The sequence below is a fragment of the Spinacia oleracea genome, chromosome 3 (genome assembly GCF_020520425.1).
Source record: "Spinacia oleracea cultivar Varoflay chromosome 3, BTI_SOV_V1, whole genome shotgun sequence".
NCBI lineage: Eukaryota > Viridiplantae > Streptophyta > Magnoliopsida > Caryophyllales > Amaranthaceae > Spinacia > Spinacia oleracea.
The window spans coordinates 137,456,065-137,470,431 of record NC_079489.1 but is presented as its reverse complement, the minus strand read 5'-3'; the positions used below and the strand labels follow the sequence as shown (position 1 = coordinate 137,470,431).

Here is a 14,367-nt window from a genome sequence, read left to right as displayed (position 1 = left end):
ATAATTACAATATTCAAAATTAAAATCCAAGAAAATAATTTAAATTATTAATTTTAAAATTAATTAAAATTACGTGAACTGAAATTTTCAAATTAAACATTCAAAACGATCTAATCGTAACGCAAACACCCTACGCATTGCACGCCCATGGGCCGCTCGCACACAGCCATCGTTGGCCATGTGCGCGCAGCCCATGCGCTCGTCGCATAGCTGCTGCATTTCCATTGCACGCTGCGCGCGCGCCAGCGCTCGTCGCACGCGAGCCATCGCTCACAGTGCGCGCGACATCGCTCGCTGGGCGCGCGCTGTGCGTGCGAGCCATCGCTCGCTGGGCGCGCGACATCGCTCGCTGTGCGCGCGAGCAACGCTGGGCGCAGCGCTCGTGGCACGCGAGCTTGTGCTCGCCGCGCGCGAGGCTGCGCGCTCTTGCGCGAGGCAGTGCGCGTTGTGGCGCAGCTCGCTTGCTGCCCACACGCGACTGCCTTGGCTCGCCCTTCGCCCATGCCCATTCGTCCATTGCTCGTGGCCCACGACACAAGGCAGGGCTGCTGCCTTGTGCACGTGCACCATGCCTTGCTCATTGCATTCGTGCCGCACGGGCGACGAGCTCCCTTGCTCGTCGTCGCATGCCCGCACTATACAACACCCCTTAAGGGTAACACGAAGCGTCCATTGCTTTGTGCGTGCAAGTTATATGAACGAATCGCATAAAAAATTTAAAATTTATAAAATTAATGACAAATTAATAAATATTATTAATTTCATAATTTTAGGGCGAAAAATCGAAAATTTATTATTCAATTGATTTCCGATTGTTATGGATTCAAGTCTAGGTCATAAAAATTTAAAATTTATCATAAATTTACAATTTTTATGGTGGTTTTTAATCATAGGTTTCTAATTAAATTATAATTAATTATGAAAATCAAATTAATTCTAAATTATTCTAATTTTCAACAAATTAATCATAATTACAAATTAGATTGCATAATTAACAAGGTTAGGCATTCAAACTTGTTAAACATATACAGTAGGTCAATCAAAAATTCAAGATTTATCAACAAGAATCGCAAATATTTAATTTAACATCTTAAATTTACGAAATTTTGCATTCGAAAAACTAAAACCTTCGAAAAGTCATAGTTAGGCTTCGAATTTTAGAATTCTGGGTTCGAAAAGTGATTTTTGTCAAAATTTTAGAATGCCTTTTACATGCGGAATTGAGACAAAAATCACTCGATTTGGATGAGTAACGAAGAAACTGCCGAAAAACTGCGTACGTATAATTAAATAAACGCAATTTGCAATTAATTAACAATTACGAAAATTAATCACCCCTTTTAATTCTTGCAAATTTGTAATATTTAACCATGTTTATGCAAATTAGATTATGAAAATAATAAGGGGCTCGTGATACCACTGTTAGGTTATGATACATATGATATTACATAAATCATGCGGAAACAACCATTAACCCAGGATTACATATTATTTACACATAATCATATAGCATAATTTAGATGCATACTCTTTGTTGCGTGCCCTCCCTAGCTGCGCCCGAACCGAACCAGAACAAGTCTTTAGGACTCCAAGTGTCGTCCCTCCGTAGATAGTCCACAGCACGTCCGGATCCGCCTTAAGATTGACCAACTAGAATCGCCCTTAAGGTACTAGAATTTTCGGCACTTTTGAGCAAGATGTGTGGCTGAATTTTTCTCTCAAAAACTCACTTTGAATACTTTGAAACTCGTTATAAATTGTGAACCCAGGCCACATATTTATAGGGGTATGGAAAGGGAATTGGAATCCTATTCAGATACAAATTGATTAAACCTAGAATCCTACAAGAACTCTAATTTAATTAATTTATCAAATAGAATTAGGAATTTAATCATTAACCGAACTCTGCACGTTTTAGGAAACGTGCAGGAACACAAACACTTACACACGCACACACGGCAGCCACGATGGGCCGCCCATGCGTGCGCACGAGCAGCAGCCCACGCAGCGAGGCCTGCGCGAGCTGCAAGCCCACACAGCTCCCGCGCGCGCTGCGCGCGCTGTGCGCGCTGCCACGGCCTGCTGGGCCTGGCCTTGCGCTGGGCCTGGCGTGGCTGTTTGTGCGGCGCGCTTGGCTTGCTGGGCGATGGCCTGGCTTCGTGCTGGGCCTCGTCCGGCAGGCCTCGTCCGATGCTTATTCGTACGATACGCTTCCGATTAAATTTCCGATTCCGGAATTCATTTCCGATACGAACAATATTTAACATTTCCGATTCCGGAATTAATTCCGTTTCGAACAAATATTTAATATTTCCGTTTCCGGAATTATTTTCCGATTCCCGTAATATTTCCGATTCTGACAATATTTCCGTTTCCGGCAATATTTCCGATTCTGGTAATATTTCCATTTCCGATAATATTTTCCGATACGTACCATGTTTCCGTTTCCGGCAACATCTACGACTTGGATAATATTTATATTTCCGATACGATCCATATTTCCGTTTCCGGTAATATCATCGTTTCCGGAGTATTCATTTCTTGCCTGTGACGATCTCAGCTCCCACTGAAACCAAGATCCGTTGGTTCCGAATATCCATAGATAGAGTATTTAATGCCATTAAATACTTGATCCGTTTACGTACTATTTGTGTGACCCTACGGGTTCAGTCAAGAGTAAGCTGTGGATTAATATCATTAATTCCACTTGAACTGAAGCGGCCTCTAGCTAGGCATTCAGCTCACTTGATCTCACTGAATTATTAACTTGTTAATTAATACTGAACCGCATTTATTAGACTTAACATAGAATGCATACTTGGACCAAGGGCATTATTTCCTTCAGTAAGAATAGGTTCAATCTTTCATTTATTATTAAGAATTTAAGACATATATTGAGGTCCATTTTGGTTTGTAACTTTGTATGGTCCTCGTGTCTTTTTTGGTACAGTCTGCTTGAGACGTTGAGGGTTTTGGTGGGTCAATTGAAGTGAATGCGTCCATGTGCTTTGCAGTTTGTTTTTTAAAGGGGGAATTAGACAGTAACTGATCGTATGGGCGTATAAGCCTGTAGTCTGTACACTGTAGCCAGGATTTTATGTATGCAACGATTTTGTTACTCAGTTTCGTAATAAAATGCCACATTTGACTTGTGTAGTCGATTTTTGTCAACTTTGAGCATTTATCATGATATCATATGCTTATAAAATGATCGCCTTACACTGTTTTTTATGTGTCATAATTTGATGCAATTTTTGAAAATCTATGGTTTAACTGTTAAATTCAAATGTGACTCATTATTCTGGGACGGGGAGCAAATGTTTTCCTGTGAGCCCGCCTAGAATTGTCCTCCGTCATAAAATTAGCGTGTATAGGAATTTGATGTGATAGAATTGCTAAATGCACATTAAAAAAAATAAAAAAAAATCAAATGTCTGACTATCCATTTTTTGCACCTTGCGTTTTGGAAGAGACCTGAAAGTTTGGGAGAGATATAATTAGAACATTGTTGCAGGACTAAAGTGATGTTTTTATCGTTAGCGGATCTTTAGATGTTCTAAAATTTTGACTTGTTTTTGATGATTTCAGTTGACTGGCAAGGAGATCTACCTCTTAAGCACCCACAAAGAGAACTAATAATATATGAAACTCATGCCCGTGGTTTTACAATGCACGAATCAAGCAGGACCGAAGGCCCGGGTACATACCTTGGCATGATAGAAAAACTTAACCATTTAAAGGTACTTTTCTTTGAGTTTTAGTTAGTTACTGTAAGCATATTGTAGTCTGAAATATATATTACTCACTGCAAATGAGTTCCTCCAAAATTTTGCTCCCAAAGTGTGCTTGTTACAAGTTTTGTATTTTTGCTTTGTTTTACGTTCAGCCATTGCCTTATGGTAATGCCACGTTCCCTAATCTCCCTTTCTTTAATTGGTTTCTTAAGCTTTGCCTCTCCTCTTTTCTCTCCAGATCTGCCATGGCTACCTTTCTTTGATCTTCCTTCCTCTTCTTCGATCTATAATCATCGTTGTTCTGTACTTAGCAAGGTGTTCCAATAATACCTTTTATGCTTCTGAAGCAAAACTCACTTGAAGAAAAACTCACTTGAAGATAATAGGTTTGCTTTAGAATCATCAAAGGTATCATATAGTCTAATTGAAAGATGGAATTATGGTCTTAGGATTCAGGCGGCTCCATTGCGGTTAGTCGGCTTATCGATTCGTTTTGTATGCTTTTAAATTTCGGGGTTGTGGGTTCAGATCTTTTCTCCGGCAGTTTCTGTTTTAGGGTTGCTCTGGATAGCTGGGTTTTCTTTGCAGAATTTCATTTTCGAGTTTTCTCTGTTTTGATTCCCGAGTCTTGTTAGTTCTGATTTCTTCCTGTATTCAATTTGTGTTTTTAATATGCTTGATTTGGTGGATGTGGATGATGTATTGGTTTTCGAGTTTTCTTTGTTTTGATTCCTGAGTTTTCTATGGTTTCTACAGCTCTGCCACATCCTCTCTTTTTTGCATGTTCTTACTAAATTTTCTCTGACTTATCCTTCTGTAGTTCAAATTAAATTTCATTTGTTCTCTTTGATTGATTTATTTCCATGATTTGTGTATTGAAAGTGTTAATTCCTTTCTTGTTGTTTATGGGTTTCGTTTTAATTTTCTCATTTTAGTTTTCTTTTATTAGTCGAGTATTAGTGTTAATATGTCAAATGTTAACTATCTAAGCTACACATATACTTCCTATAACTCTCATCAACATCTGAGTGTAGTAGGAATGCTTAAAAGTAGATAGAAATTTTGACAGATAAACTCTGGATAGCTGGGTTTTCTTTGCAGAATTTCATTTTCGAGTTTTATTTATTTATTCCCGAGTCTTGTTAGTTCTGATTTCTTCATGTATTCAATTTGTGTTTTTAATATGCTTGTTTGGTGGATGTGGATGATGTATTGGTTTTCGAGTTTTTTTTGTTTTGAATCACGAGTTTTCTCTGGTTTCTTCAGCTCTGCCAAATCCTCTCTTTTTTGCATATGTTCTAACTAATTTTTTCCTAACTGATCCTTCTGCAGTGTCACCCTCTGCATTGCCATCTTTTGTGTGACAATGCAGACGTCCCCTTCTTCTTACAACAGATCCATCTAACAGTCCTGATCACCGTGGAAATATTGCTCAGTTCATTATGGCATCAATGATTACACTTAGTAAACCATTTATTTTAAAAGTATTCCTTTTCAGTCTGAAACTATTCCTTTTGAGGGCACGCTTGGATTGAGTGTAATGGGTTATGGGGGTAATAAAAGTCAAACCACCATAATAAAATGACAATGAAGGTGAATTGAGGTGGTTGCAAGGAGGGTGGTGTGGTGGTATTGTGATGAGAAGTTGTGGTAGTGGTGGTGTTGTGAAGAGAAGGGAGGAAGGGGGGAAGTAATTACCCCCCAAATGAGGGTAATAATCACCCTAGTGGGATGGTGGGTAACTATTTCCCCCATGATGAGGGTATTTGTTCCCCCTTCCTTTTTATTTTCTTCTTGCCAACACTACCTTGTTCCCTTTTCCACCACTTCATCTCCTCATCATCACCTTCAATTACCTTAGTTTGACTTTTATTACCCCTTTAATACATTACCCTCAATCCAAGCATGCCCTGAGTCTGATATTGATGTACAAAACAAAGGGCTTATCTTTTTTAACCGGGCTATTTTCCTACATGATATACATACAGTATCTAGCTTCTTAGCATTTGGAAATGTGGCACATCCCCTGTACTTTTTCTCTATTAGTTGATAGGTGAGGGGTTATTGTTACTGTGTGAGAATAACTTCGATAAAATAGGATTGTATTAGCATTGTTTGAATGTTGAGCTTCGGACATAGATGTGGTGTCTCTGCTATCTGCATTTGGATGTAGTTTCGAGATGCTACAGCATATATGCATTCACGCTTTTTTAATTTATTTGGTTCATTTATTTGCAACTGCGTCAAATATCAAATGCCAATGTTTTGCTGGATATGGTGGTTATTGTTGTGGTCCAGCTGGTCTAGCTTTGGCAGTAGAATCGGCTAAACTTGGATTAAAAGTTGTCTTCTTGGTTACATATCTAACTTAGAGCTCTATGCCGCTTATTAATGCTCTTTTCCTTGGCTTCTTTTCAGTCAGTGGCATCTTTGGTCGGTATATGTCAAATTTAATATTGTCAATTTAAAGAAGTTAACTTTACTTTATCCCCCACTCCCCCTCTTTATTCAACCATCTACTTTGTCCTAATTTATTCTTTTTTTAATCATAGGTTTTCTAGATTGGTTGTTCGGGCTGCATTGATTAGGAATCATCCTTGGATTGTCTTTGGAATGTATAATGAAATGTCTCACCCGGCTGAGGTACTTGGAGGTACATCTCTTTTTTTCCCTCCCCTTGTGATGGAATTACCATTTTACTCTTCCAGTTATTGTTGGGTGGTTAATTTTTATCTCTCGGGAATAAATCTTTTTTTTTATGCTCATTTTGTAGCATCAGTAATTTTACTTGGAGACTTTTTCCAGTTTTCCCTTGAGAAATTGAATTTATTACTCTTACGTGCTAATGAAAGAATACGTCACTGTAAAGCACACTCACAAATTGATGTGTTTATGCTCTTCATGAAACAACAATCCTTTTTTTAGCAACAGAGTGGATAAGAGAGGATGTATGAGTTTTATTGAGCATTATCTAACTTGAAAATTCGGTTCTTAATGAGGTTCACCTTCAATTTTCTGCTGGCATGCAAGTAAGAATCAATCCTTCCAATCGTTGAGTTAATGCAAGCCTGCGATAGTCATTTCATATTATTGAGACGGAAGAAAGAAAGTAAAGTTTCTCTTTCCAAACCTTCCAACTCAGTTTCAGTTTCCGTAATTTGGGAGCATTATTGAGATTCTAACTTTTACTGTCGTTCCTTCGTTCTATCTCTTACTCTTTGATTTCAAATTGTTCGTCATTTTCATTTTTTTGCTTTTTTTTGTAGACGTTCGGTTGATGAAATGGGTGACGATTCTCTCCTTTTCTCTCTCATCTGATCAAACCCATACTCTATAGAGATGGTAATACTCTCAAACCCTCCATTTAATCTGTTTTTATTTATTTATTTATTTGAGTTTGAATTGACTCTAGCAAAGTTTATGTACCATGTTCAATGTTGAAATCCCAGCTAATTAGGTATGGTATGTAGGTGGCTTTTTATAGGGCTTTATTAGTATCTATGGATCCATCATTTTGATTCTGTTTCTTCGTGTAGGCTCTAATTAGCTGTTATTTGGTGAATTTGTGCAATTTCAACTTGTTCATTTCTCTCTCTCTTTAGTTGATTTTCTGGTCTTCTGTTGCTTTTAAAAATATGAAGGTTATGTTGTTCTTGCGTCATGCTTCTGCTAGAGATCATGTTATTGGACGAGGGAGGGGGGGGGGGGCAGAAGAAAGAATAAATGATCTTTTTTCTGACAATTTTAGATCATGGATTTTAATGTTGAGTGTTTACACTGTTCATGGATCATGATAAAAAGAAAGCTCCTGAAATAAGACAGGTTATACTACTGAGCTGTTTGCCAAATTGAAAGAATACATTTATGTTAGTTTTGACTTTCTTATGGCAGTATTCAAGGGCCAACAGTCTAGCTATTTTCTTGAAGTTGTTAACACTAGTAGAAAAAACCCCTGTTGCAGCCCCCTTGTTGCAGCGTACATGTATAAATACGCTTCAACAACCAGTCGGTCAACGCGGGTCAAACCCTTTAAAGGGTTATCGCAGCGTACATTTTAGTTGTTCGCAGCAAATGTGTTTGTTGCAGCGTACAAAATAAAAGCCCGCAGCAACAACCCGACTTTATTGCAGCGTACATGTTATTGCCCGCTGCAACAAGTCCGCGTTTCAAAATTTTTTACTTTCCTAGGTTGCAACAAACCGCGCTCAAACGAGCGGGCTCAAACGTACGTTGTTCCTTCTCTTCTAGCTCCAAGCTTTTTCCCTTAAACAAATATCCAAGAAGCCGTCGAACTCAGCCCTGCGTCGCCGTCGAACTCAGCCCTGCGTCGCCGTCGAACCCAAGCGTTGCTCAGCCCTGCGTCGCTGTCTTCGCCGGTGTGTGGTGTTCTCGCCTCATCTCCCCCATCCCGTTCAATTCTCGCGCAGCCTGTCACTGAAAGATATATTCTTGGTCGGCCGGGGTTTCAGCATCTCCCCGTCGCGTCGTGGTTCCGGTGGTTGCTCGGCGTCGTGGTTCCGGTGGTTTCTGTATGGTGTGTTCAATTTCTATTTTCGTTTTTTATTTTCGTTTTCAGATTAGGGTTCAATTTTAGTTTTTGATTTTCGTTTTCAGATTAGGGTTCAATTTTAGGTTTATGATTGACAAAATCACATAGTTTTGAGTTCGATGATTTATGGGTTTCTTAGGGTTTGTTCAAATGATGTTTATGGGGATAAAGTCATAGCAACCAGTGCAGTGTTTGGCACAGAAATCTGGCCGGCTGCTGAGTATGGTAGAACCATGTATACCATCCGTCAGAGGATTGGTCCTCTCTTCATGAAAATGCAGAAGCGCTTTGGAAACCTTGATTATGCTGGTGAGTTGTCTGAGAAGGATATTATTCGCGCTGAAAGGAATTCTGGTTTTATCAGTGACCGTGTCAGAGAGATTCAAGTAAGCCAACCCAACCTCTCACCACACTACTTAGTACCTATATCATCTATTCATCTGTAAACTTATATTACAGTTTTTATTTCTTTGCAGCGCCAAAATTACCAGAGAAAGATGGAGACTAAAGAAAGTAGGGAAAAGGACCTCCGGGAAGGCCTCCAACTTTACAAGTATTTATCAATCCATTCTTCTGTTTGCTGTTACTCAGCTGTTTAATTATGTTATTTCATCTTCTTTAATTTTCTTGTTTTTTATAACATCAAAGGAGCGGAAAATACGAGGAAGCACGAGAAAAGTTTGAATCTGTTCTAGGTTCTAGGCCTACTCCAAATGAAGCTTCAGTGGCTAGTTACAATGTTTCTTGTTGCTATTCTAAGCTTAATCAGGTATTACTCGTCTCCCTCAATCCTCTTCTTCCTCAGTTATTTTCTACTTTGGTTATTATGGGATATCCAATTATGAGTACCCTGGTTGATGTGGTGGCAATTTTTTTTGTAACACAATCGAGCCTGAAATAATTAATACCCTGTATTCCGTGGGTTTAGTCGAGATAACAATGTAATTTGATTAGGAACTGCATTGTGTCCTGAAGATTTAGGGTTGTGAGTCACGATTAAAGAAATTAAGTTAAGATGTATGTTTGCATTAAAGGTTGTTGTTGACTTCTTAATTTATATGTAGAGAATAAGTCAATCAGACATGTATGGCATGATTAATTTTCTAAAGTTAATGTAAACTTGTTTTCTTGCAGGCTATCACTTCTACTGGGACAAAGAAGGGCGAGTTGTTTTTGGCTGATGTCAGCACTAAGTTGACAAACAAGAATATTACCACCGATGTGAAAGTTGATACCAACTCCAATGTGAGTTTGTTTATTTGTATTACTACGAATTGATTCTATGATACATTACGGTTTCATTGGTTTATAGGTTTTTATAATTGGTAATTGTGTAAAATTTGGTGACAGATAGCATTGCTTTCTATGAACATCTTGTTTTACATAATTGGAATCTATTGTAATCTGATTCCAACTTCTTTGCTGTTTCCGTCTTCCGCTCCTAGCGTTTCACCACCATTACGTTGATGAACCTGCCCCTGGCTTGAAGGCTATTTTTAGTTTCCGTGTTCCTGATCAGAGATCTGGCAAGGTACCATACAATTATCTTTCTAGTATTTTCTTACCTAAAGAGGCATGGTTCAAAATACTACGGGATAATGGTTCTAATTTGTGGAGTATAAATTATGTTAACAGGTTGAGCTTCAGTATTTGCATGAGTATGCTGGCATCAGCACAAGCCTTGGTTTGACAGCAAACCCCATTGTCAACTTTTCTGGTGTTTTTGGAAACAGTACTCTTGCTTTGGGTACTGACCTCTCATTTGACACTGCTTCTGGAAACTTCACCAAATGCAATGCTGGGCTGAGCTTTACTAATGATGATCTCATTGCATCTGTGAATGTGTAAGTAGTTTTTGTTATACTAATCAGCATATTATCACTTTGGTATATCCATGTGCAACATTTAATTGCTGTTCAGAAATTAAAGAAAGAGAATCACTCCTATTCTCATTTAACAATTTTCATATTGGTAATTCATATTATCTCTATATGCGTGTATCCTAGAAATAAATTTGGATTCTGCTTGTCGAAAACTACTTAATAATGTTCTAATCTTTCACCTTTGGCTGTTGTTGAGTACGTGTATCATTTGAAAGCTGGATACTGGATATACATTTCTGATACACTTGTGATTTTGTTTACTTTTGGGTACTGCAGGAACGACAAACTGGACATCTTTATACTCATTTCAATCTATTTATTCACATTTAAGGCTTATTGGGTCGTTATAGGTCATATTAAGGCTAAAATGAAGCATTTTCCCTCCCAACTTTGAACTAAAGAACCTAAGGACTCATTTTATACTTATTACATGTTTAATATGAATAGTTTTAACTTTCTAACACTCATTCCAATCTACTTATGCAAATTTAAGGCTTGTTTGGTCGTTATAGGTCATATTAGGCTAAAATGAGGCTTTTTTGCTCCCAAATATAAAATAAAGAACCTTAGGACTCATTTTAAACATATTAAATGTTTTATATGATTAGTTTTAACTTTACAAGACTTAATCCAATCTATTTATGCACATTCATGACTTCTTTGGCCGTTATAGGTCATATTTAGGCTAAAATGACATTTTCGCTCCCAACTTTGATCTAACGAACTTAAAAACTAATTTCAAACTTATTACATGATTCATATGATTATTTTTAACTTTCTAGGACTCATTCCAATCCATTTATGCACATTTAAGGCTCATTGTGTCGTTATAGGTCATATTTAGGCTAAAATGACATTTTCGCTCCCAACTTTGAACTTAAGAACCTAATGACTCATTTTAAACTTATTATATGATAAATATGCTTAGTTTTAAGTTTCTAAGACTTATTATAATCTATTTATGCACATTTAATGCTTGTTTTATCGTTATAGGTCATATTTAGGATAAAATAAGGCATTTTCGATCCCAACTTTAAAATAAAGAACCTAAGGACTTATTTTAAACATATTACATGATTAATATGCTTAGTTTTAAGTTTCTAAGACTTAATCTAACTACTTATACACATTTAAGGCTTGTTTGGTCGTTATAGGACATATTTAGGCTAAAATGACATTTTCGCTCCCAACTATGAACCAAAGAACCTAAGGACTCATTTTAAACTTACTAAATGTTTTATATGCTTATTTTTAACTTTCTAGGACTCATTCCAATCCATTTATGCACATTTAAGGCTCATTGTGTCGTTATAGGTCATATTTAGGCTAAAATGACATTTTCGCTCCCAACTATGAACCAAAGAACCTAAGGACTCATTTTAAACTTACTAAATGTTTTATATGCTTATTTTAAACTTTCTAGGACTCATTCCAATCCATTTATGCACATTTAAGGCTCATTGTGTCGTTATAGGTCATATTTAGGCTAAAATGACATTTTCGCTCCCAACTTTGAACTTAAGAACCTAATGACTCATTTTAAACTTATTATATGATAAATATGCTTAGTTTTAAGTTTCTAAGACTTATTCTAATCTACTTATACCCATTTAATGCTTGTTTGATAGTTATAGGTCATATTTAGGCTAAAATGAGGCATTTTCGCTCCTAACTTTAAAATAAAGAACCTAAGCACTCATTTTAAACTTAATACATGTTTAATATGCATAATTTTAACTTTATAAGACTCGTTCCAATCTATTTATGCACCTTTAAGGCTCATTAGGTCGTTGTAGGTCATATTTAGGCTAAAATGACATTTTCGCTCCCAACTATGAACTAAAGAACCTAAGGACCCATTTTAAACCTACTAAATGTTTTATATTCTAGTTTTAACTTTCTAGGACTTATTCCAATCCATTTATGCACATTTAAGGCTCATTGTGTCGTTATAGGTCATATTTAGGCTAAAATGACATTTTCGCTCCCAACTTTGAACTTAAGAACCTAATGACTCATTTTAAACTTATTATATGATAAATATGCTTAGTTTAAGTTTCTAAGACTTATTCTAATCTGTTTATGCACATTTAATGCTTGTTTGATAGTTATAGGTCATATTTAGGCTAAAATGAGGCATTTTCGCTCCTAACTTTAAAATAAAGAACCTAAGCACGCATTTTAAACTTAATACATGTTTAATATGCATAATTTTAACTTTATACGACAAGTTCCAATCCATTTATGCATATTTAAGGCTCATTGTGTCGTTTTAGGTCATATTTAGGCTAAAATGACATTTTCGCTCCCAACTTTGAACTTAAGAACCTAAGGACTCATTTTTAAATTATTATATGATTAATAAGCTTAGTTTTGAGTTTCTAGGACTTATTCTAATCTACTTATACCCATTTAATGCTTGTTTGATCGTTATAGGTCATATCTAGGCTAAAATAAGGCATTTTCGCTCCCAACTTTAAAATAAAGAACCTAAGGACTCATTTAAAACTTATTACATGTTTAATATGCATAATTTTAACGATCTAAGACTCGTTCCAATCTATTTATGCACCTATAGGCTCATTGGGTCGTTATAGGTCATATTTAGGCTAAAATGACATTTTCGCTCCTAACTTTGAACTAAAGAACCTAAGGACTCATTTTAGACTATTAGGACATTGTCATTAGTTTCTTGAATGTTAAAATGTGATATTTAATTTGTATTTAATCTAATGTTTAATTTAAATTTCTGTTTTTGTAAAGGTCTACACTCCGAGGATTGCGCCTTATGCGAGGAATTTGATGTGGTTCGTGAGCAATGGGCTAAGTTTTTTACCAACAAGTATTTATTATTGGCTTTAGCGCGCTTGATCGAGTTGGTTTAGTTGTTATAGAATAAATTTTATATTAAAATGTATGTTTATGTTGAAATTGGAACATATATTTAAATGTAATATGTGCACTTTGGTTTTGGGATATATAGTATACAAAACTCCAGTTGTTGTTTTTATATTTGTTAATTATACAGGTTGCGTTATTCTATTATTGTTTTGACAGGTTTCTATATTTGGTGCAAGGCACTCTACGTATCCCTAAACAAAATTAGAATTTTCCCCCCAAAAGTGCTTTTTTGCAGCGTACATATATGTTGTACGCTGCAACAAGGGAAAAAAATTTCGCAAAAATTCAGACTTGTTGCAGCGTACAAATAAATGTACGCTGCAAAAAATTGAGTAATTCAGACTTGTTGCAGCGTACAAATAAATGTACGCTGCAAAAAGTTGATTTTTTTGCAGCGTACATATATATGTACGCTGCAACAAGTCCAAAATTTTGCCAAATTTTTGGCACTTGTTGCAGCGTACATCTAAAAGCCCGCTGCAACAAATCACTTTTTGCAGCGAACATTGTACGCTGCAACAAGTTCAGACTTGTTGCAGGCCCCCCAGTTGCAGCATACGATGTACGCTGCAACAAGGGTCTAAAAGCCCGCTGCAATAAGGGTTTTTTCTACTAGTGCATTAAGCGCAGAATCAATTGGAAAAAAATGAAAATTTAAACAAAATTATTGAAATCCACCCGAATTCAATTACGCATTATCAATTTCAATAGCTCGTGCATGAACCTCTTTATAAAGAAACTGAGCAAAAATCAACAAATTACAATCAATTGTAACCTGCAACAAAACTGAAAAAAAAAAATTGGAATTGTAATTAAAACCCTAAAACTGAAATAAAACCCAGAAAATTAAAAATAAGAAAGTGATCTCTAAAAATAAGAGAGAATTACTTTGAATTTCGAGATATGAGATAACACCAGTTTCTACAACTGAAATCCAAGCAATCATACCACAACTAATCTACAGCAAGTCTAAATTGGCAGACGTCAACAATTCTAATCTGACAATCCCAACAGCTTCATTGGCAACATAAGTTAATTACAACATGTAATTTGACTCGCAACAACTAACTTTTACAGAATTTTATAGTATTTCTTAGTATCAGTTCTGGTATTTTACATCGTATCATCTTTATGGAAAACATCTCTATTATACATATGAACACAGAGGAGGTACCAAGCAATGATTTTTAACATTGATCGTTAAGTGCCTTATAGCATCTCTGCATAGAGCAAATCCAATGTCGAAGAAGAAAAATACGCAGGAACAAATAAACTTAATCCCTTTCCCACAATAAAATTA

The 14,367-nt window shown here is 36.4% G+C and overlaps 1 protein-coding gene across 1 annotated transcript; it reads left to right on the top strand.

The window, feature by feature from the left end:
* The first annotated feature begins 7,963 nt into the window (after positions 1 to 7,963).
* Positions 7,964 to 10,131, top strand: LOC130470112 (mitochondrial outer membrane protein porin of 36 kDa-like). The gene is made up of 7 exons (XM_056839703.1): positions 7,964 to 8,268; positions 8,423 to 8,669; positions 8,760 to 8,836; positions 8,932 to 9,052; positions 9,418 to 9,528; positions 9,634 to 9,729; positions 9,919 to 10,131. Exons 2-7 carry the CDS (start codon positions 8,517 to 8,519, stop codon positions 10,129 to 10,131), a joined length of 771 nt encoding a protein of 256 aa, XP_056695681.1. The 5' UTR covers positions 7,964 to 8,268; positions 8,423 to 8,516.
* The last annotated feature ends 4,236 nt before the right edge of the window (positions 10,132 to 14,367 follow it).